The sequence below is a fragment of the Aquarana catesbeiana genome, linkage group LG03 (assembly GCF_042186555.1).
Source record: "Aquarana catesbeiana isolate 2022-GZ linkage group LG03, ASM4218655v1, whole genome shotgun sequence".
Classification (NCBI taxonomy): Eukaryota; Metazoa; Chordata; class Amphibia; order Anura; family Ranidae; genus Aquarana; species Aquarana catesbeiana.
This window is the reverse complement of record NC_133326.1, coordinates 416882856-416906169: the sequence shown is the minus strand read 5'-3', so window position 1 is coordinate 416906169 and position 23314 is coordinate 416882856. Positions and strand designations below refer to the sequence as shown.

General features: G+C 43.4%; 1 protein-coding gene across 1 annotated transcript in view; it reads right to left on the bottom strand.

Moving 5' to 3' along the window:
* ETF1 (eukaryotic translation termination factor 1) overlaps positions 1-23314 on the bottom strand; it is a gene marked incomplete at its 3' end in the record, with an annotated part of 115437 nt that overhangs the window by 26585 nt on the left and 65538 nt on the right. Inside the window, 3 exon segments of the mRNA XM_073620743.1 lie at positions 6595-6724; positions 11952-12142; positions 17388-17526. Of these exon segments, the coding sequence (XP_073476844.1) occupies positions 6595-6724; positions 11952-12142; positions 17388-17526 (460 nt within the window).

Genomic DNA, 23314 nt, shown 5'->3' with positions numbered 1-23314 from the left:
TGGAACATTCCATTTTTTGGTGAATTTCTCTATGGGATAAAGAGCTGTAAATCTCTTTGGAGGGAGAAAATGCTTATCCGGGTGATCCCATTCAGTATAATTAAGTAATGCATGTACAGGAAACACATGAAAAGGCTGTGAAGGTTTCAAGGAACCTAAAGAAGAAACAGAGCTTTCAGCCGACTGTTAGGGGTAGCTTGAGAGACGAACGAACCATCTCTGTAAGATTGTACCAGCAATTTCTCAGATTGCGAGGCTGAAAAAGGTTCATCTACTGTTGTCTCCTCTGAAGAGGAGTCATCGGTTTGCCTTTCCTCCTGATCGCCTACCTCATCCTGTACCCACTGTTCCCTTAGTAAGGGGTCTGCGGTGGGAGAGGGGGATCTAACATTCTTCCTATCCCTTTGGGTGGAGGATGCGATTAAAAGCTGCTAATCTTCCCTCCAGGCCCCGCAGGGCGGAGGAGAATGCATCTTCAGTCACAAATACAGGGCTGAGATGTGAGAAACAGCTGCACCACCAATTGGTTCTAATGACTCACCCTGGCTTGCCACAATTGGTAATTCAGGAGAGGATGACAATGTGGAGGCATGACTGGAGTTCCCAGGGCCTGGGGGTGGAATTTTTGGTACTTTTTTTGTGGTGTCTTTTAGAAGTCGGTGTGCTATAGTGCCAAGTACAGAAGCAGAGACACTAAGTAAATGCACCATTTGCTGAGCAATAGTCTAGCAATATAATGCCGCTATATAAAGTTCAGCTTGGTGCTGAGTAACAATGTATTTCCTGTACTGGAAATGCCGGCATGCATACCTTACATGCCTCAGCACTCCTGTGTCCTTGTGACAGACTAACATCTCTTCAGTTTTATCTGATAGAGGTCTTCTACTAATGAGAAGCGCATTTTTTAAAAGTCTAAGGGGTGAGCTGCGCCTGGCGCTGTGTGCTGCACGTGGGCGCTACGTCCCACACACGGCGTTGCACCTAAGCCCTGCCCCCTCGCCAGTAACCCGCCCCTCTCTTTGCTTTAATTTACCAGTAGTCTACGTGCACGCATGAGAATGGCATTCGGGTCTGTGCAGACTCATAGGAGGGGAGCTCTTGTCCTCTGTGCCGTGGCTACAAGTATGGACAGCTGGGTTTTTTGTGGTGAATAAACTTCTTGGCTATGTGGGGGATATTTTAGCTGCTGCCAGTTATCGTGGTAGTTCCCACGCAAGAGCAGGGATTGGGGTTTTATTCAAACCTTTTCACGGTACCAAAAATCAAATGGAGATGTCAGACCCATTCCGTTATTCCTTTTTATTATTTTTCATATTGCAAAAATTAAAAGCATACAGCAATTATGAGTCAACATATATATCGCATAAAGCAAGGACATTATTGTTATTCTATATTCCCTTTGCCTCCCTCCTACCCAACCTGATCCCCCCCACATCACTCAATTATCTATACATGTCTTCATGTCTATTGTCTGACTATATAGACAAAGAGAAAGAGGAAATCCTCTCCATGGACAGATAAGAGATATAGGAAAGAGACCACAGAAAGAGAAAAAAAAAGGCAGAGACGGGGGCATGGTGGTAAGCGGGAGACAAATCTCAGCTCACCCTCATATGGGACACCCCATCTTCTCCAGCCAAGGTCTCCACATTTGCTCAAACTTTCTGAGGTTGTCTAATATACAGTACCTGACCGCGAGATTGTGTTTCCGGCGCGATGGGATTCTCGGCGACAGGGTACTGTGCATGTCGCGCTGGCTCGCTGTTCCAGATAGGCGGTCAAAGCCTATCTGGAAGCAACTGCTCAGATTTGCAAAATGGATGTTTTGTTTGTCTTGCCAAAAGGTCCTAATAGAGGACAGGCAGCGGCGAAATCTACCATTGCTAAATGGATGCGACAAGTTATTGTTCAAGCTTATGGTTTGAAGCAGAAAGTTCCGCCTTTTCAAATCAAGGTGCACTCCACAAGGGCTATTATATTTGTGGGCAGTGCATCACCAGGCCGGAGATCGCCGCCATTACTAGTTAAAAAAAAAAAAAAAAATTATAATAAAATGCCATAAAACTATCCCCTATTTTGTAGAGGCTATAACTCTTGCGCCAATCAATATACGCTTATTGCAATTGTCAGTTAAAGCGACAGTGTCGAATCACAAAAAAGTGCTCTGATCATGAAGGGGGTAAAATCTTCTGAATCTTGCTGAAGCGGTTAAACATCCATGCAAAAAAAGTTTTTTCCTTGCCCAAAGCCGCAAAACAATAGCATAAATATAAATCCTTAATCACTCATCTTCATTGAATTCCTCCGGGAATAATCCTTTTCTCTTAATATTGTGCCACCTACACTGTTTAAAATGTAACCTTACCTTAATACAGCAGATAAGCCTTAACCACTTCACGACCGGCCACTGTATATATACACGTCATTTTTTTAAAGATGGATATCTCGGTAACGGCAGCAGCTGCTGCCACAACCGAGGTATCCATCTTTAGGGCCGGCGTTTCTGTACACGATAATGGTGGTCTCTGCGGCGGGTTCGCCGCGAGATCACCGTTATCAGCGGCGGGAGAGGTGCCACCCCCCCCCCCTCCCGCCGCTCTCCCGCGCCCTCCGCCGCTTACCGGAGCCGTCGGCAGCGGCGGAGGAGATCGGGACCTGTCACCGCTGAGGTACTGAGATGAGTGAGGCCAAGATGGCCCCCACCCGTCTCTATACCATGTGACAGCCGGAGCGACGTCATTACGTCGGCTCCGCCTACTTCTCTTAAAAGGCACAATTTTTTTTGTGTCATTTTTTTAAACGACTTTTTTTTTTTTGCATTTTAGTCTAAATGAGATCTGAGGACTTTTTGACCCCAGATCTCATATTTAAGAGGACCTGTCATGCTTTTTTCTATTACAAGGGATGTTTACATTCCTTGTAATAGGAATAAAAGTGATCCAAATTTTTTTTTTTTTTAAAACAGTGAAAAAATAAATAAAAGTAAAATAAATAAATAAAAAAAAAAATTTTTTAAAGCGCCCTGTCCCGACGAGCTCGCGCGCAGAAGCGAACGCATACGCGAGTAGCGCCCGCATATGAAAACGGTGGTCAAACCACACATGTGAGGTATCGCCACGACCGGTAGAGCGAGAGCAATAATTCCAACCCTAGACCTCCTCTGTAACACAAAACATGCAACCTGTAGAATTTTTTTAAACGTCGCCTATGGAGATTTTTAAGGGTAAAAGTTTGACGCTATTCCACGAGCGGGCGCAATTTTGAAGCGTGACATGTTGGGTATCAATTTACTTGGTGTAACATTATCTTTCACAAGATTCAAAAAAGTGAATTTTTTCCAAAAAAAGTGCGCTTATAAGACCGCTGCGCAAATACGGTGCAAAAAAAAGTATTGCAATGACCGCCATTTTATTCTCTAGGGTGTTCGAAAAAAAACAATATATAATGTTTGGGGGTTCTAAGTAATTTTCTAGCAAAAAAACCTGTTTTAAACATGTAAACACCTAAAATCCAAAACGAGGCTGGTCTTTAAGTGGTTAAAGACTTCCTTAGTCTTATAGATCGATACTTGCTGGGTCACTATTAAGCGTGCCCCCCACTCCTCAATCTGCATATAACGAGCTCGAGCTGGATAGCTCAATATGAACATGCAAAAGAACAAGGGTATGCAATAGTGCTTTATCGTTTTTTTTTTTAAATTAACACTCACATAAGTCATAAGCATGTTATATTATAACAGTGGCTAGGATAGTCACTTGCCACCAGTCCTGCAGTACCGACACCAAGACAAACGTCTGTGGCTCGTGCACTATCCCACATCTCCTGTGATCCTGTCTGCGTCAGCCCCTCAGGTCTCTCCTACATGTTTCGTCACCTCTCGCGACTTCCTCAGCAAAATCTTCATATCTCCCTGAGGAAGTCATAAGGTGTGTGACGAAACATCTAGAAGGGACCCGAGATGCTGACTCAGACAGGTTAATGAAAGGTGCGGGATAGTGTACGAGCCACGGATGTTTGTCTTTGTGTTGGTACTGTAGGACTGACGGCAAGCAACTACCCTAGCCACTGTTATAACATGTTTATGTGAGAGTTTATTTGGCACAAGTTTACCAAAAGGTTTAAAAAAAAAAAAAAAAAAATTAAGGCGGCACTATTGCATACCCTTGTTCTTTTGCATGATCATATTGAGCTATCTAGCTGGAGATCGTTATATGCAGATTGAGGAGTGTGGGGCAAGCTTAATAGTGACCCAGCAAGGATCGATATACAAGACTAAGGCTGGCCATACATTATACAATTTTCTGGTATAATTTTCCTTTAGATTTACCAAAACCATATAATATATGAGGTCACACCTAAACACTTAATTTGTGTGCAATCAGGCAGGCCCTTGTACTACATAGAAGGTAAATCTAAAGGAAATTGAACAAGAAAATTGTATAATGTATGGCCAGCTTATGGAAAACGCCACTATGCAGCTCGTGTTGCACAGAGTGGCCCCCAACCTGCTCTTCTGGGATCCCTCGGTGGCTCTCGGCTCCTCCCCACATCAGCGAGTGCGCTCCTGAGTCCAGCATTTGGCGTCCATAGACACTGAATGCAGGTCTTGGCCCCACCCCCTAGCGGCAGCGTCACTGGATTTGATTGACAGCAGCCGGAGCCAATGGCTGCGCTGTCATCAATCTATCCAATCAAGAGCCGAGAACCCTCTGCAGAGAGAGAGCGCGTGGGACAAGTTTGAGGGTTCTGGTAAGTAAAAATGGGCAGGGGGCTGGTCACGGACAGGTGTTTTTTCCCCTTAATGCAGAAAAAACATGAACCTTTAGTGTCCCTTTAAAGTGAGGGTACATCTTAAATGTTGGAAGTTGCACAATATTGAGAGAAAAGGATTATACACGGTGGAATTAAAGGAAGATCAGTGATTAAGGATTTATATTTATGGCACACTTTTGCAGCTTTGCACAATATACTTTGCACAGAGGAACTTTCTTGCTAAAGGAAAACTTTTTTGCACAGATATTTAAAGAGACTTTAACCACTTGCCGACCGCCGAGTTACATCGCCAGAAGAATGGCACGGGCAGGCAAAAGGGTGTACCTGTATGTCCCTTTGAACTTGCTGCCTAGCGGGCGCATGCCGCGGGAGCGTGCCTGCCAACTAGATGTTCGCCAGCGGCCCGCGATTGCGGCAGAACGGGGAGATGCATATGTAAACAAGGCATTTCCCTGTTCTGCCTAGCAACATGACAGATCTACTGCTCCCTGTTATTGGGAGCAGTAATCTCATGTTGTAGTGAGCCCATCCCCCCTACAGTTAGAACACTTCCAGGGAACACACTTACCCCCTTGATCGCCCCTAGCGTTTAACCCCTTTCCCTGCCAGTGTCATTTACACAGTAATCAGTGGCTATTTGTAGCTTTGATCGCTGTATAAATGTCAATGGCCCCAAAATAGTGTGAAAAGTGTCCGCTCTCTCCACCATAATGTCCCAGTTCCGATAAAAAAAAAAAAAAAAATCGCCGCCATATCCCCTATTTTGTAGACGCTATAACTTTTGCGCAAACCAATGAATATACACTTACTGTGATTTTTTTTACCAAAAATATGTAGAATGAATATATATATATATCTCCATCTCTCTAGATAGATATATAGCTCTATATCTATATATATCTACATATCCCCAAACTGTATGAGAAATTTGTTTTTATATATTTTTGGGGTTATTTATTAAAGTAAAAAATATTGCGTTTTTTCAAAATTGTCGCTTTTGTTTATAGCGCAAAAAATAAAAAACGCAGAGGTGATCGAATACCACCAAAAGAAAGCTCCATTTGTGAAAAAAAAAGTCAATTTTGTTTGGGTACGTCGCAGACCACGCAATTGTCAGCTAAAGCGACGCAGTGCCGAATCGCAAAAAAATGCTCTGGTCGGGAAGGGGGTAAATCCTTCCGGGGCTGAAGTGGTTAAACTGATTTTGGATATTTGAAGGCAAATTTATATTTAGATCTGTGATTATAGACTTGCACTTTAATGGTAGCGCTGCACTATATGTACGTTGATTTTGCAGGTAGCAGCGAATGACAGATGCGCGTAAACTGACCACGGTATCAGGGCTTGCCAGCCATAATATACCATGGTCAGTTTACAGAGGGGAGGGTATAGCCAGGCAAGATCAGCCAGGTATTTCAGGTTTTACAGGGGGCAAATTACACAGCACAAGCACTGTGCTGTATAACATGCTTTAAAAAGGAACATGATCTGTTTTTTTTATGTTAAAAACCTTTAACCACAATGCTTTCCCTAGTTGTAAATAGTTACTGTGCGAGTCAAAAATCTTTCACATAAGCAATGTGCTATTTTTGTTGGGATAGCTAGTACAATGAACATACAGTAGGTGCTTTCTGAAGGCGATGCCCTCTTTTATAAATTTAAATTTTTTCAAGCTATGAGTCTACCTAAACATGTAGGCAAATCAATAGTACACATGACAAACAGAAATACGAGAAAAAAAAGCCTCATCTCTGATTAAAAAATAACTGCATTCAATTTCAAGAACTAAAACAAATCCTTTAGTGTAAACAAAAAACATACCTATTAGCTTCTTCTCTTGGATAAATTTCACATTTGAAAGGACTTCCGTTGATAATTCAATTGCTTGGTTAAAGCCATTCTCTCCACCATATGATATATCAACTAATTTCAAGACTTTAGATTGCAATCGCTAAAAATTAAACATATTGTTATTAGCTTGTAATTATAAAAAAAAAAATGAAAGTGTATAATATATATATATATATATATATATATATATATATATATATATATATATATATATATATATATATACACACACACATATATATATATATATATATATATATATATATATATATACACATATATATATATATACACACATACACATACACACACACACATATACATATACACATACAGTGGGGACGGAAAGTATTCAGACCCCCTTAAAGTTTTCACTTATATTGCAGCCATTTGCTAAAATCATTTAAGTTCCTTTTTTTCCTCATTAATGTACACACAGCACCCCATATTGACAGAAAAACACAGAATTGTTGACATTTTTGCAGATTTATTAAAAAAGAAAAACAAATATCACATGGTCCTAAGTATTCAGACCCTTTGCTCAGTATTTAGTAGAAGCACCCTTTTTATCTAATACAGCCATGAGTCTTTTTGGGAAAGATGCAACAAGTTTTTCACACCTGGATTTGGGGATCCTCTGCCATTCCTCCTTGCAGATCCTCTCCAGTTCTGTCAGGTTGGATGGTAAACGTTGGTGGACAGCCATTTTTAGGTCTCTCCAGAGATGCTCAATTGGGTTTAAGTCAGGGCTCTGGCTGGGCCATTCAAGAACAGTCACGGAGTTGTTGTGAAGCCACTCCTTCGTTATTTTAGCCGTGTGCTTATGGTCATTGTCTTGTTGGAAGGTAAACCTTCGGCCCAGTCTGAGGTCCTGAGCACTCTGGAGAAGGTTTTCATCCAGGATATCCCTGTACTTGGCTGCATTCATCTTTCCCTCGATTGCAACCAGTTGTCCTGTCCCTGCAGCTGAAAAACACCCCCACAGCATGATGCTGCCACCACCATGCTTCACTGTTGGGACTGTATTGGACAGGTGATGAGCAGTGCCTGGTTTTCTCCACACATACCGCTTAGAATTAAGGCCAAAAAGTTCTATCTTGGTCTCATCAGACCAAAGAATCTTATTTCTCGCCATCTAGGAGTCCTTCAGGTGTTTTTTTTTTTTTTTTTTAGCAAACTCCATGCAGGCTTTCATGTGTCTTGCACTGATCAGAGGCTTCCGTCGGGCCACTCTGCCATAAAGCCCGACTGGTGGAGGGCTACAGTGATGGTTGACTTTCTACAACTTTCTCCCATCTCCTGACTGCATCTCTGGAGCTCAGCCACAGTGATCTTTGGGTTCTTCTTTACCTCTCTCACCAAGGCTCTTCTCCCCCGATTGCTCAGTTTGGCCGGACGGCCAGCTCTAGGAAGGGTTCTGGACGTCCCAAACGTCTTCCATTTAAGGATTATGGAGGCCACTGTGCTCTTGGGAACCTTAAGTGCAGCAGAATTTTTTTTGTAACCTTGGCCAGATCTGTACCTTGCCACAATTCTGTCTCTGAGCTCTTCAGGCAGTTCCTTTGACCTCATGATTCTCATTTGCTCTGACATGCACTGTGACCTGTAAGGTCTTATATAGACAGGTATGTGGCTTTCCTAATCAAGTCCAATCAGTATAATCAAACACAGCTGGACTCAAATGAAGGCGTAGAACCATCTCAAGGATGATCAGAAGAAATGGACAGCACCTGAGTTAAATATATGAGTGTCACAGCAAAGGGTCTGAATACTTAGGCCCATGTGATATTTCAGTTTTTCTTTTTTAATAAATCAAAAATGTCAACAATTCTGTGTTTCTCTGTCAATATGGGGTGCTGTGTGTACATTGAGGAAAAAAAATGAACTTAAATGATTTTAGCAAATGGCTGCAATATAACAAAGAGTGAAAAATTTAAGGAGGTCTGAATACTTTCTGTCCCCACTGTATGTATGTGTAATATATATATATAAAAAAAAAAAAAAAAAAAAAAAACACATTTATTTCCTCCCACACTTCAATGAGGTTTTTGAACTGTCTAATTTGGACCTAGTATATAATCGTTCCGGGGGAACTTCTGCTGCTACATTTATAAGAAGAATTTAATGCCTCTTATGATGCCCAACGGCCCCCTGTCTCAATGCCTCGGGCCAATGCAGTTTCACCTCTTACGCTGGGTAATGACCCAGTGTCCTATAGACCGATATCCTTACTTCAAAGTGATGTCAAATTTTGCCTAAAGCACTGGCTCTGTTTGATCGAGTCTATACTGTCCATTATCTACCCAGACCAAGCCGGATTCATGCTGCACAAAATTCGATGGCAAGCAATCTTGGACAACTCTTCCTTAATATGCAAATACCAGCTGACAACTAGGGTCACAGGGCACTACTGTCCCTTGATGCCAATAAGGTCTACGAAAGTACTGATTTTCGGTATATGTGGGCGGTGTTGGCAAAATTATTTGGGTTTGGTGAGTGTGTCAACTCCTGGGCCCATTAGACCACAACCAGCCATCAGGACCTCAAATAGGGCCTCGACACACTCTCCCTATGTAGGGGCACCAGGCAGGGGGTGTCGATGTTACAATTTGAGGGATACCACCTCATCTTTAAAAGCAGTCATGGAGACAGTTTCAGCATTTGTTCAGTACTCTACCCTTACAATTATATGGACAAAATCCTCCGTTGTTGGATGGCGATGCAGGGCAGCCAATATATCCAGCCTACCATTATTGACTGTCGCCTCAATATATACCCCTCTGTTAGTGAGATTTCAGGACAGAGTCAATATTTGGAACAAGTTAAAACTGTCAGCAGGCAGAACTAATTTAATTCAAACTATTCTGCCTGCTACATAATTCCCCAGTTATGCCTCTAAAAACCTTTTGAGTGATCAACTCGATATTTTGCTCCCTGCTTTGGAATAACTGACTCCTAAGATTAAATTGAAGCAGCTGCAGTATCGCCAAGGGTGGAGGCCTGGCACTCCCTAACCCCTGGCTATACTATGTCTCTGCCCAGTTACAACACTAACCACTTCAATACCGAGCAATTTCATCCCCCCCCCCCCCCCAAACCAGGCCAATTTTTGGCTTTCAATGCTGTCACACTGACAATTGCGAGGTCATGTAACACTGTACCGATATGAAATTAATTCTTAGTGGTATGTAATCCTTCACTGGTGGGGCATTGATAATGGGGACACTGATCAGTGCAGCCTTATCTGTGTACATGTCATGTCCCGTCACACTTGCCCGTTACCGGCTCTGCTTTCCTCAAGCTGTGATAGCACATGAGGAAAGTACTGACCATCACCGGCAAGTCTGTTTACATTGTGATCAGCCCCTTACCGCAATCTGATCAGCTGTATCCAAAGCATGTGCGCCCCAGGGGGCATGGTTCCGGAAGGATGTCTATGGATGCCCTCCCAGAACAGAGCTGAGCTGTAGCCATCTTTCGGCTACAGCGTGGTATCAAAGTGGTTAATAAGCTCCATACCTCCACCATTGACCCAGAGCCTACACCTCTCCTGATTCTACTGCCCTGCTACGTTAGCATTTATGCAAGTGGACTCGGTTCTGAAGTGTCTTGAACCCCAGGGGTTCAGTTAGCCTTACAAAAACAATTATAAACATCATATAACCTAATTTAAAGAAAAATTGGAACAAGCTGAAACAGTTGCAGCAGGTGGGGGGGGGGGGTCTTCACCAAGTATGATCCCATACAGTACAATAACTTATAAAGAGCTAGCAAAACTACAAAACCATGCCAGGTGGAAAACCTTTGGGGTGACGCACCTATCATATTTTCAAAGATGGGACACTGCTCCAATTTTCTGCTTTGCCCTAAACTCCTACATGCTACATACAACTGAAGCATGGTGTTGGAGCTCAGGGGAATTCAGGCAGCTGCATTTAATCGCCAACTCCAGTTTTAATCTGATTCAGTTAAGTCTGCCAAGAGTTACATTTCTCAATGTTATAGGTTATTGAACGGCTCCCTGAATGAACATCCCCCATTAAAGGTGATAACTTGTTGGAAAGAGGCATTTCGATCGGTAGTTACCAATTTCCATATCATACTCCACATAAACCTCACAAAATAGGGGTGCTCCCTGACCACTTGTGTTGCAAGTGTAGGGAAGACCTCATCCATCTCCTGTGGCGATGCCCAAAGCTGCACCGGTATTGGGTGGGTGTTTTGAACCCTCAGTGGTGTATTTCAAACCAATATACCCCTTGACCCCAAGTGCTGTCAGCTTGACAATCTTAGCAAGGCAATCCTGGAGGAGATAAGTGGCATTTACACAAGCTTTTTCAAGCCCGCAAACTACTTTTGCAATTGTGGAAATCCCCTGACCCACCATCTCTCAAATCTTGTGTCTCCCATAAGGGTGTTGCCCTCCTCTTTCAAAAAGGTATATCTATCAGCACAGAGGCTGCCCGGGGAAATTCAGAAGTTGTGGACACCGTGGGGCTTGAGTTCTGGAGAACTCGTTCAGATGCAAATACTACAAAGCCCACTGGTTGAGCTTGAAGTAAGGCATTGAGCCAGGTCCTCTAAAACCTCTCATGTGCCCCTCTTGGATTTCTTATTATGCTGTCCTCTGAAGAGAATGTATCTGCTTGCTGTATTTTAAATTTATGACTGGTATCCTATGCTCCCTCTGATTGTCTGCAGCTGCACTGGATGGATTACAGCATATATTGTATAATATATATATATATAACTAACACACACGCTCTCTCTCACATACATATACACAAAGTTTTTTTATACAACTAAACAGGGATACTGCCATCTATAGGCTGCAGGGGCCTTTGCAAGCTGAGCAAAGCATTCAACTTGCATGTGATCACGCTTATAGCCGACAGTAATCACCATCACTCTAACTGGTGCCTGATATTTAGTGGGGACTGAAGCGGTCAGTGACAGCTTGCAGCCACGCAAATTGTCAGCTGGTATCAAAAGTTATTCTTTAACAAATCTTCAGCATAGGGCAACATGCTGAGGGATGGGTAATATACCTAATGTGGAAATCTACAAGCAGTGGTGCTGTGGCGTGCACATGTTTTTTTGCAGAGTGCACTGTAAAGAATCCCACCTGTATAAAGTTTGAAAAGGATATATTTGAACTGGCAAAACTATGCAGGCTTAGTGCAGATGGTCTCCAAAGCAGGCATCTACATCAGCCCTTAAAGTGCTGAAAAGCCAATATGCCATGTTCCAGATTTGGCTATAGTACATCATTACAACATCAGATGATTTATGATTACACTACAAATACTTTAAGGCAAAAACCTCACCTGATCAAACATATCTGACTGACTAAGCTCTGTTTTAAAATCAGCTGACCCAGCCAACACAAGTCCAGCTACATTTACTTTATCACCAGAAATAAAGAGCTGAACAGCTGTTTCTGCTACTTTTCTGACATAATTGTGGCGCTTCTCCATTCTTAGACGTGCAAAACGCAAAGCAGATTGCCCTCCTCTACCTGTGAGAAACAAGAAAAAAAAACAAAAAAAAACAAAAAAAAGAAAATAAAAAATATGGGATTACTCTTTCACCATCTTTTCACACATGCTACTGTTTTGCCACAACCTCTCCTGAGCTCAGCTTGACCCATCTTTTCCCATCACAAAACATCCACATACTTTATCTAGCTCTTGCACACTGGGTTCTTCCTGAGCTCTGGTAATGTGCAGTAGAACCCCAAAGAAAAACTATGGGGCCAGTAGACTGTGCCACATGTAATGGGATTCTACTGTGTCTAGCTGAGCTCAAGGAGATGAGGAGAAAAGGTAAATCTAGTTGGTGTCAATGCAGATTAATGGGGGACTACTAATCAAAACTATTTGTGGCTAGCTCCATCTGTAGCTAGAGCTGCTCAGAACACCAGAGAGGGCAGCAGGACTGCAGAGTGGGAATCAACCCTTGCCTCCTGAGGTACACCGGCGATACAAAGGGGTGTAGGGGTGGGGGAGCCAATCTGGATGAAGTCTCACATGAGGGGAATTTCATTAGGGAAGCATAAAGTACCATGCCATCTTGGAGAGCCCTTTTCACAGGAAATAGGAGCCAACATCCCTTGCCTCGCCCACTTCAAGAGGGCATACCCTCTCAGCGAGGGGTTCTTCAGGGACTGTGTCATACCGATGCAGATCGCCTCTGCCCCGGACCTGTATAGCACACTGTAGTTATCCAAAGCGCTACACTATATGCCAGGGTGGGCACTAGGGATGCACCGATACCATTTTTTTTTTTACAATGAGTACAAGTACTGATACTTTTTTTTAGTACTCGCCGATACCAATTACGACCCCTACCGCAAATGTTGTTTTAATGTCAGCAATGGTACAAAGGATTGAAAAGTTATTTACAAATGAAATAGATTTTTTTTAAATTTAGTGCTTTTTCAATGTGAAATGTGTAAATATATGTTTATATATGTGTAACAATATTCACTAACAAATGCAAACAAAAAATTGTTTATCGTTTATAAAATAGACGCGAACAAAAGAAAAAAAAAAACAGGAAAATAATTACATGGAGGAGAATAGGGAGTTAATTAAGGCTGATTAGAGTAAGTTAAGGGTTATTAATGGGTTAAACAGAGGAACGTTTGTTCATCCCTTTGATCTGCAGACGAAGAAACAGCAATATACAAGAAACCATGTTTTTTATTTTTGTGTTTCAGGGCTGAGCAATGTTGTTAATAAACATTGCCGGCTGCTTTTTTTTCCCAACAGTAATAAGGAGAGCTGGCAAAACTAATCCTTGAAGTGTCGTTTACTGGTACATCAGAGTGACAATAAAACAAAGTTGACGCGTTTCGGCAATAGCCTTAGCCATGACTAAGGCTATTGCGAAACGCGTCAGCTTTGTTTTATTGTCACTCTAATGTACCAATAAAAACGACACTTCCAGGATTACAGTTTTGCCGGCTCTCCTTATTACTGTTGCATTGGATTGTGTTGGGACACATCGAGCCTCGGCACCTGTGAGTGGACCTGGTGTATGGATTTTCCATGCTTTTTTTTTTTTTTTTTTTGACAGCTCCAATTACCAGACTTCTTTAACACTGGGGAGACCCACTGACAGCTCAAAGATCCAGGCCTGAAAGTATCGGTTTCAGGTATCGGTGCATTTGCACGAGTACAGATATTTGTGCAAATACTAGGTAACGGTATGATACCGATACTAGTATCGGTGCAACCCTAGTGGGCACCTAATGCATGATTCAGAGCCCGAAGAGACTTTACAGGCTGGCCACACATTCTCTGGTGGAGTCCAGGTACGGAATCCAGAAATTGCACGAGATGCCGCTGTGGCCACAATGCAGAGGAAAGATGACCGATGAATTTGGTAAGTGCAACAACTAAGGTACACTCGGAGGAAACATCCAACACCGAAATACACTAGCAAACAACTGAGAATTGCTGGGTGTAGGATGGGTTATACGAGGGTCCTCGCAGCTTTTTTTTTTTGCCAGTGATCAATCACATGAAAGTACAAACAAAAGATTCCTCTTAATCCAGCACTGGGGGGGTGGGGGGTGATGGTTACAAACCACTTGAGGCATACCTCAGAAAAAGTCATAGAAATGTCTATGCCACAGTTTGTGATAAAAAGCTTTGTGAAATCAAAGTCAAAGGTTTCCAAGAATGGAAAGGGTTAAAATCTGGCTGAGACAATGCTAAACATGATGCTTGATTAGGAACCTTGATCTAAGTGGATGTCCATGCGACATCTGGCATCTACACACCTTTTGGTCGTCCCCAGCACCTCACCCTGATATGCCCGAGTCAGCCTGCTGAGGTTTGGGTGAGATTGAGGTTCATAAACAAGCATGATGTTTAACATTGATTGTCAGCCATATTTTAACCCTTTCCATTATTGAAACCCTTTGATTTTGCTTTTCAATAAATCTTTTTATCACAAACCATGGCAGACAGTTATGACTTTTCCAAGTTGGTAGCCATTACCCCCCAGCACTGAATTAGGAGGAATCTTGGTTTGTTCTTTTGCACAAAACCATCCCTGGAGTTTTGGTTCCCCTCTAGCTGCAGAAAGCCAACATACATTACACAAACATATGTTGGTTCTACAAACAGGGCCTGACATTTTTAGGAGTAAAATCACACAAAAAGGTACCTGCCTATAATCCAGTTGGAACTGAATCTGCCCATGCCCTGTACTGTATTGTATTGTCCAAAAGAAGAAACTTCCTCTACCCCTCCATGACTGAGCCAAATCCACATTTGTGCCTCACGCTTCCTATCCCAGACACTAAAGCTTACAGTGGCGGGGTTTCACCAACAATAGCAGTATTGACAAAGCAATGGACAGGATTAGGTGTGGCTAGGTGCTGGTTAACAAGCTACAACCTCGTGAAGGAGCAGTTAGAAAGCGAAGCTACAACACTGCAAGATTGTAGCACACTGTTGTGCAATCAAGCACAGCCTACATGAGTGGTAACATTGCTCTGAATACAAGAGCAGTGAAGCATCATTCCCACACTATTAAAAAGAAGCTGCATTAGGTGGCAGACTCAATAGTTATTTGTGGGACTTCGCAGGGGATCCAAAACAAAACCAATTGCAATAAGGCATAGCGAAGAAAAAAATGTATTTGATCCTCTGCTGATTTTGTACATTTGCCCACTGACAAAAATGATCAGTCTAATTTTAATGGTAGGTTTATTTTAACAGTGAGACAGAACAAAAATATTCAGAAAAACACATTTCAAAAATTCATAAATTTATTTGCATTTTAATGAGTGAATTAAGCAATTGATCCCCTATCAAATCAGCAAGATTTCTGGCTCCCGGGTATCTTCTATACAAGCAACGAGTGCATATATTAGGAGCACTCTAAGGCTCCTTTCACACTGAGGCGCTTTGCGGGTGCTAAAAATAGCGCCTGTAAAGCGCCCCGAAAGAGCCGCTCAATGCACTCGTGTGAAAGCCCCGAGGGCTTTCACAGTGGAGCGGTGCGCTTGCAGGGCGGTCCAAAAAAGTCCTGCAAGCCGCATCTTTGGAGCGCTGTATTTACCGCTCCTAAAGCGCCCCTTCCCATTGAAAACAATGGGGCAGCGCTGCAAACCCGGCGCTGCAGTTTTACCCCTCTCTCGGCCGCTAGCGGGGGGTTAATAATCCCCCGCTAATGCCGCAAAGACGACGGTAGAGCAACGTTATATTTAGCCCCGCTGTACCACCAGCGCCTGCACGCCTCAGTATGAAAGTAGCCTTAAAGGGAGTGCTCCTAATCTCAGTTTACTTGTATAAAAGACACCTGTCCACAGAAGCAATCAGATTCCAATCTCTCCACCATGGCCAAGACCAAAGAGCTATCCAAAGATGTCAGGGACAATATTGTAGACTTACACAAGACAGGAGTTGGCTACAAGACCATCACCAAGCAGCTTGGTGAGAGAGTAACAATTGGTGCGATTATTTGCAAATGGAAGAAACAAAAAATAGCCGGCAATCTCCCTCGGTCTGGGGCTCCATGCAAGGCCTCATCTCATCATGAGAACAGTGAGGAATCAGCCCAGAACTAAAAGGGAGAATCTTGTCAATGATCTCAAGGTGGGCCATAGTCACCAAGAAAACAATTGGTCCTGCAAGGTCCCCCTGCTCAAGAAAGTACATGTACAGGCCCATCTGCAGTTTGATAATGAACACTGGAATGATTCAGGGCAGAACTGGGTGAAAGTGTTGTGGTCCGATGAGGCCAATAAAAAATAAAAATAAATAAAAACAAGCTCTTTGGCATCAACTCAACTCGCCGTGTTTGGAGGGGGAGGAATGCTGCCTATGACTCCAAGAGCAATATCCCCGCGGTCAAACATGGAGGTGGAAACATTGCGCTTTGGGGGCGATTTTCTGCTAGGGGTACAGAAAAACGTCACCGCACCAAAAGGGACGATGGACAGGGGCCATGTACCGTCAAATCTTGTGAGAGAACCTTCTTCCCTCAGCCAGGAAAACAGGTCGTGGGTGGGTATTACAGCATGACGATGACCCAAAACACACGACCAAGGCAACAAAGGAGTGGCTCAAGAAGAAGCACATTAAGGTCCTGGAGTGGCCTAGCCAGTCTCCAGACCTTAATCCCATAGAATATATGTGGAGGGAGCTAAAGGTTCGTGTTACCAAACGTCAGCCTCGAAAACCTTAATGACTTGGAGAGGATCGGCAAAGAGGAGTGTGACAAACTCCCTCCTGAGATGAGTGCAAACCTGGTGGCCAACTTGCAGGAACACTAAGAAACCTCTGACCTCCGATTGCTAGCAAGGTTTTTGCGATCAAGTACCAAGTCATGTTTTGCGAAATGGTCAAATACTTATGTCACTCATTAAAATGCAAAAATCAATTTATAAATTTTTGAAACACGTTTTGGATTTTTTTTTTTATTCTGTCTCACTGTTCAAGTAAACCTACCATTAAAATTATAGACTGATCATTTGTCAGTGGGGGAAAAAAAAAAAAAAAAAAAAAAAAAATTTGTACAGAATCAGCGGAGGATCAAGTGCTTTTTTCCCCTCACTAACTCCTGCAGCACTTTATTCTTTGGGAGGCTATAGTTCTAGTTAAATGGTTAACAATATCCAGTGTCAAGTCATGGTGAACCAAATGCACTGCAGGTTGTTGCAGGGAAACAAAAACAGGGAAAGACTACAAAAAGAAAGAAAGTATCTCTATAGTTTATTAGACCAATATTTTATTCAAAATTACCATGCTTCTTTGGAAGATCCACAGTGAATTTGTGTAGCACTTCTCTTGTATTTCCTTGAAGCGTTCCAAAAAGTGCCCCACTACCATCTATTACAATGAATCCAAACTTGCTATCATCAGAAAGTAGAGCTGTGAGAGCCTGTAAAAGAATAAAAAAAATTTGCAGAGTACCAGCAATGGAGAACAAAAATTATGAATCTTAGTTTTAGAAAAACAACAAAAGAAAAACAAACAAAAAACAGATATCCCTCACCCACCCTATAAATTTGGCCAGTTTAGGTTCAAAACACTCCTAGATTAAATGTTTAGGTAAAACTAAATTTAAAACACTTTTGTATACACTTTAACAAAACCCAGGAGGAGATCCATGGTCACCGTATACAATCATTTTATATATTAGCAGTATTGTTATAGCAACAAACAATAGTAAGTATATCTCTATCCACACACATCCTTTCATATTCCCCACAATTTCCCTGCATGCTTTGCAGCTTCCACTCTGCTGTGTTTTTTTTCCTCATTTTCTTCTCATTTCTGAGAACTACATATCCCATGGTACCTTGCTGCCTGCAAGTAGTAATTCCTGTACTAATGTGCCTCCGGAATCTTTTCCTTTCAAAAAAAGGTCAGCCCTTTGACATGCATGAGAAGCCTACTTACAGTGTATAGTGAATGTGTGTCACAGAATTTAAGTAAATCTGTTACAAAGTAAGGCTGTGTTCACACTAGTATACTACAGCTTGGCTGCCACGTGGGTGTATCTGGTTTTCCAGTGTTTTACCAGGGTCCCATAGACTATTAGGTTGTGCGTCTTTGAAGGTGCACCAAAGATGCAGCATAGAGGACTCTCAGCAGTTTATTTAGTAAAGCTGGAAAGTGCAAAAACCAGACTCACTTCTGCATACAAACCAATCAGCTTCCAGGTTTTATTGCTAAAGCTTAGTTGAACAAGCCGACCTTAGAAGCGGATTGATTTCTATGCTGAAGGGGAGACTGATTTTGCACTCTCCAGCTGTAGTAAACAAAAGCAAAAACGTGCAACCTGATGGAAGTCAATGGGACCGCGCCTAAACGTACGGGAAACACATGTACACCATGCCAACACCTGTGCTGTGGCCAAACTGCAGCACAGCAGTGTATATCTGACCTAATCTCACAAGACGACATTAGGCTCATTACAACTTTAAACTAGATACGCTTTAAAGCCTTCAAAATAGCGCTGCAACCACAATAGTTTCCCTTTAAAAAGCATTCTACTAAAACATTTGGCACAGGGTTCTTTAAAACCTGACCATGAAACTTCCCCACGCAATACAACCAAGGGGTTGTCAACACAGCAAACAAAGCTAACGGCCAGAAAAACATGGGAACGAGGTTCCAGACTTCGAGTAGCTTGAAGCACCTTGCGACCGAAGCTGGCATCAGAGGCCTGTACCTCTGCGTGGTAAAACCTTACAAATGTATCAACATAAGAGCAGGTGACTGTCTTGCAAACCTGAGAAGCAGATGCCTGTTGAGCAATCAAAAGCAGTATTCCATGTGACGTGGCCACGGCATGCAGGAGTAAGGACTCGTGTCTGCTGAGCTCAGCGAAACCCACTCTTACCCGCACCTACGGCAGCTTTACTGGGTGGAATTAACCCCAAATCGTGCCCCCTAAGCGGTGGACGTCACCACAGCAGACCCCCCCCCCCCCCCGGGGGCTGCTCGGGATCGCTGGATGGCTACTTTACAGAGACCAGACAGGGGCCTCCAGGATATGCCAAGATGGCGCCCGGTGAGATGACTCATTCTTACATGCAGTATACTCGATTCCCTCACCACTCGCTCCCCCTCCCTACCTCACCCTCAGGCAGTCCTGCTGAACCTTCTGCATTCGGAGAAGCCCCGAATGCTGTGGGCACATATTCTGTCCCTCCCCACTAAAGCTGATTTGGAGCTATTTGCTCACACATTGGAGAAGGCCGCGAGACAGGATATAGAAGCCCTGCAAGCCAACACAGCGCATATGGGAGGCAGAGTGGAAGCCCTGGAGGAACAGTGGGAGGATGTCTCACCTACTGTCCAAGCCCTTACAGAAAGATGCAAAACAAGACCCACGGCATTGAGCTCACAGAGCACTTCGTCCGCCATCCATAGATCCGGATAAGCCGCAGGACATTTGCAAACTCCACAAATACACCATTAAGGAATGGATGATGTTTCTTCTTCGGGGTGTTCGCCATGTGGACTTTGATGGAGCCAAACTATCTTTCTCTCCGGATTTATCCAGGAGAACCCTGATGCAACGTCGAGCGCTCAAACCACTCCTTGAGGCACTGCAAAATGCTAAGCTTATTTGCAGATTTTTCTCTTTCCACCTGTCTGTTTCCAAGAATGGCCAGAAAGCCCTTATGAGGAATAAAGATGACCTACCCCAATTCCTGAAACACCTTCATTTGCCAACAATTGACATTCCTGATTGGAGGTCTTCCCCTGCGATTCCATCCCATTCACAGCCCTAGCAACCTGCTAGGCACAGAGGCCGTAACAGGAATAGAAGGGGACCCCTCACGGGCCACACCGCAGCCTCCATATCCCCCCTCCCCCCCGGATAGTGCTTTGAGGGACTCTTCAGGCATTTCTAATGTTTTGGAATCCTGTTGCCCAATTTTTTAGATCTTTTATTGCAGGGGACTCATTTTCATACTGAGTCGGTCCCACGGTTGCCTATACACCTATGCAATCAATGGTTCCTCAGTAATTCTCCATGTCCTAAGTCGGGGGGGGGGGGGGGGGGGGGGGGTAGCTATAAACAAGCAATGCCCCTTTGTCTTGCAGGAACACCTAGCTGATCCTAATGGCAGATTTGAGTTTTTGAAGGACACCATTCTAGACCGCAAATATACCTTTACTTTTTAGTATCTTTATAAATGATATTGGGTCTGGGATCAAAGTAGCATTTCTGTCTTTGCAGAGGACACCAAGCTATGCAGTGGAATAACATCCTTACAGGATGTCTCCAATTTACAAGCCAACCTCAATGCACTGTCTAATTGGGCGACTATGTGGCAGATGAGGTTTAATGTTGAGAAATGTAAAGTTATGCACTTGGGGGCTAAGAATATGCATGCATCATACATGCTAGGGGGAGTACAACTGGGGGAATCCGTAGTGGAGAAGGATCTGGGGGTTTTGGTAGATCATAAGCTCAATAATAGCATGCAATGCCAAGCTGCGGTTGCCAAAGCAAGCAAAGTCCTTTCTTGTATTGAGAGGTATGGACTCCAGAGAGATATCATTTTGCCCCTGTTCAAATCATTAGTAAGAACCCATCTGCAGTTATATGCAGTTCAGTTTTTGGCACCAGTTCTCAAAAAGGATATCGGGGGAACTGGAGAAAGTGCAGAGAAGGGCAACCAAACTGATAAGAGGCATGGAGGAGCTCAGCTACAAGGAAAGATTAGAGGAACTGAATTTATTCACTCTTCAGAAGGAGAATGAGGGGGGGGGGGGTATGATCAACATGTTCAAATATATAAGGGGTCCTTATAATGAACTTGGTGTTATTCTCTTTACGGTCAACACAGAGGACACGGGGGCACTCTAAGTCTATAGGAAAAGAGATTTCATCTGCAAATACGGAAAGGTTTCTTCACAGTAAGAGCTGTGAAAATGTGGAATAGACTCCGGCCAGAGGTGGTTCTGGCCAGCTCAATAGATTGCTTTAAGAAAGGCCTGGATACTTTCCTAAGTGTACATAATATAACTGGGTACTAACATTTATAGGTAAAGTTGATCCAGGGAAAATCCGATTGCCTCTTGGGGGGATCAGGAAGGAATTTTCTCCCCTACTATAGCAAATTGGAGCAGGCTCTGCTGGGGTTTTTTTGCCTTCCCCTGGATAAACTGAGTGTAGAATTGGGTATATTGGATTTTACAATATTTTTTATTTTATTAAATTTTTTTAATGATTGAACTGGATGGACTTGTGTCTTTTTTCAACCTATGTAACCTTTGCATCAGTGTAGGCCCCGAATGCTCGACAACTTACCTTTCTGGACTGTCTTGGAGTCACTCTTGGCATTCCGGGAGGGCCAATTGATATGGGGGGGGGGGGGGGGTGTTGTGACTTCAACGTATGTCCGGAGCCCCAGCTAGATACGGCCACAGGACACTCCACTCATTCCTTTACCTTCCCCAAACACTGTAGGAAAGCCCTACACGCTCACCATCTGATCGACTGCTGGAGGATACGCCATCCTACTGATAAAGACTTCAGCTACTACTCAGCGACCCATGCCATTTACACTCGCATAGATTAACTGCTGATGGATCAGTATTCATTGGAGTCTGGTGCGTCAATCGGCTCACTAACGATATCTGATCATGCCAATAGCTTACACCCCCCAACCACAAAAGTCATGGACTTGGCGTCTGAACGAGAATATCTTAGATGGGGTGGCGCTTAAACAGGTATCGGATTCGATATCTCGATACTTTGTGGAGAATTCCATAGATGACATGGGGGCGACTTCCATCTGGGAGGGCCATAAGGCAGTAATCGGGGATGAGCTCATCCCCCAATGGTCTAGACTAAAAAAGGATACAGGAAAGGGAATTGAAGAAATTATCTGAAAATACGAACTGCATAAAAACACAATACTACCCAGGAGTTGGCTGTGGAACTTCGATATTTACCCACACAAATTCAGTGTCTACGGTGATTCACCCCTCCAAGATAGTAGTGGTCTTTCGGGACTATTATGCCCGACTTTATCAACTACCTGGTACATTTTCTGGCCTGCACGTGGAGCAGAAGGCGGACCATATTCAGCAATATTTAGAGGAAGCTCATTCCCCACAGCTCAGTATGGAGGTTAGTACACAACTGGAATTGTCAATTACTTTATCGGAACTGGCGGCGGTTATTAAAGACCTCCCGAAAGGGAATAGCCCGGGCCTGATGGGTTCACAAATACCTATTACCACACTTTTCAACTTGCTACTACCTAACCCAATAAGTACCTACTTTAATGCTCTGGCAGCGGGGACTGTAATACTTAAGAGGAATTACTTGCCCACATCTCAGTAATTCCTATGGAAGGGAAAGATGCTACAGCTCCCAGTAGTTACAGGCCAATTTCGCTCCTAAACAATATTAAAATATAAGCGAAGATTCTAGCTAACCGCCTCATAATGCCCACGAATATTCATCCTGAAAAGACAGGTTTCATTAATGGAAGAGAAGCCTGGGACAATTCCAATCGTGCCATCCAGTTGATACATTGGGCCTGACTACAGACAGACCACCCACCCTGTCTCTTACTCGCCACAGACACTGAAAAAGCGCTTGAAAGGGTGGACTGGACATTCCTGCGGGCGGTCCTGACTAAACTGGGTCTGGGCCCCAACATGCTCGCCTGGACTGCATCACTTTATGGTTCCCCAGAGGGCCAAGTGAACGGTGTATTCTAACCCGTTCCCCATTTGTAATGGATAGTGGCAGGGATGTCCACTCTCCGCCGATATTTGCACTCACCCTTGAACCTCTGCTGAATAGGATACGCTTAAATCCCAGTTTTAGGGGGCTGAAGGTGGGGTCTGTAAATGCAAATTGTCCGCTTATGCGGATGATGTCCTGTTTTATGTCTGTGACCCACTGGTTTCCCTTCCCAATATCATGGCTGAATTGCAAGACTTTCATGAGATTTTAAAATTAAAATAAATCCGAGATCGTGCCTTTGAATATTCCAGGGGACTTACAAACACGGCTGCAATCTTTTTCCTGGTGCAATTTCTCCTTGAAATACTTAGGCATCCACTTCCCACCTCATTGCTCTCAATTATATACCGCTAACTATACTCCATTGCTCTCTACCATAAGGGCGAACAGTCAGTGTGCCAAAAATGAATATGCTACCAAGAATCCTCTTCTACTTGCAAAT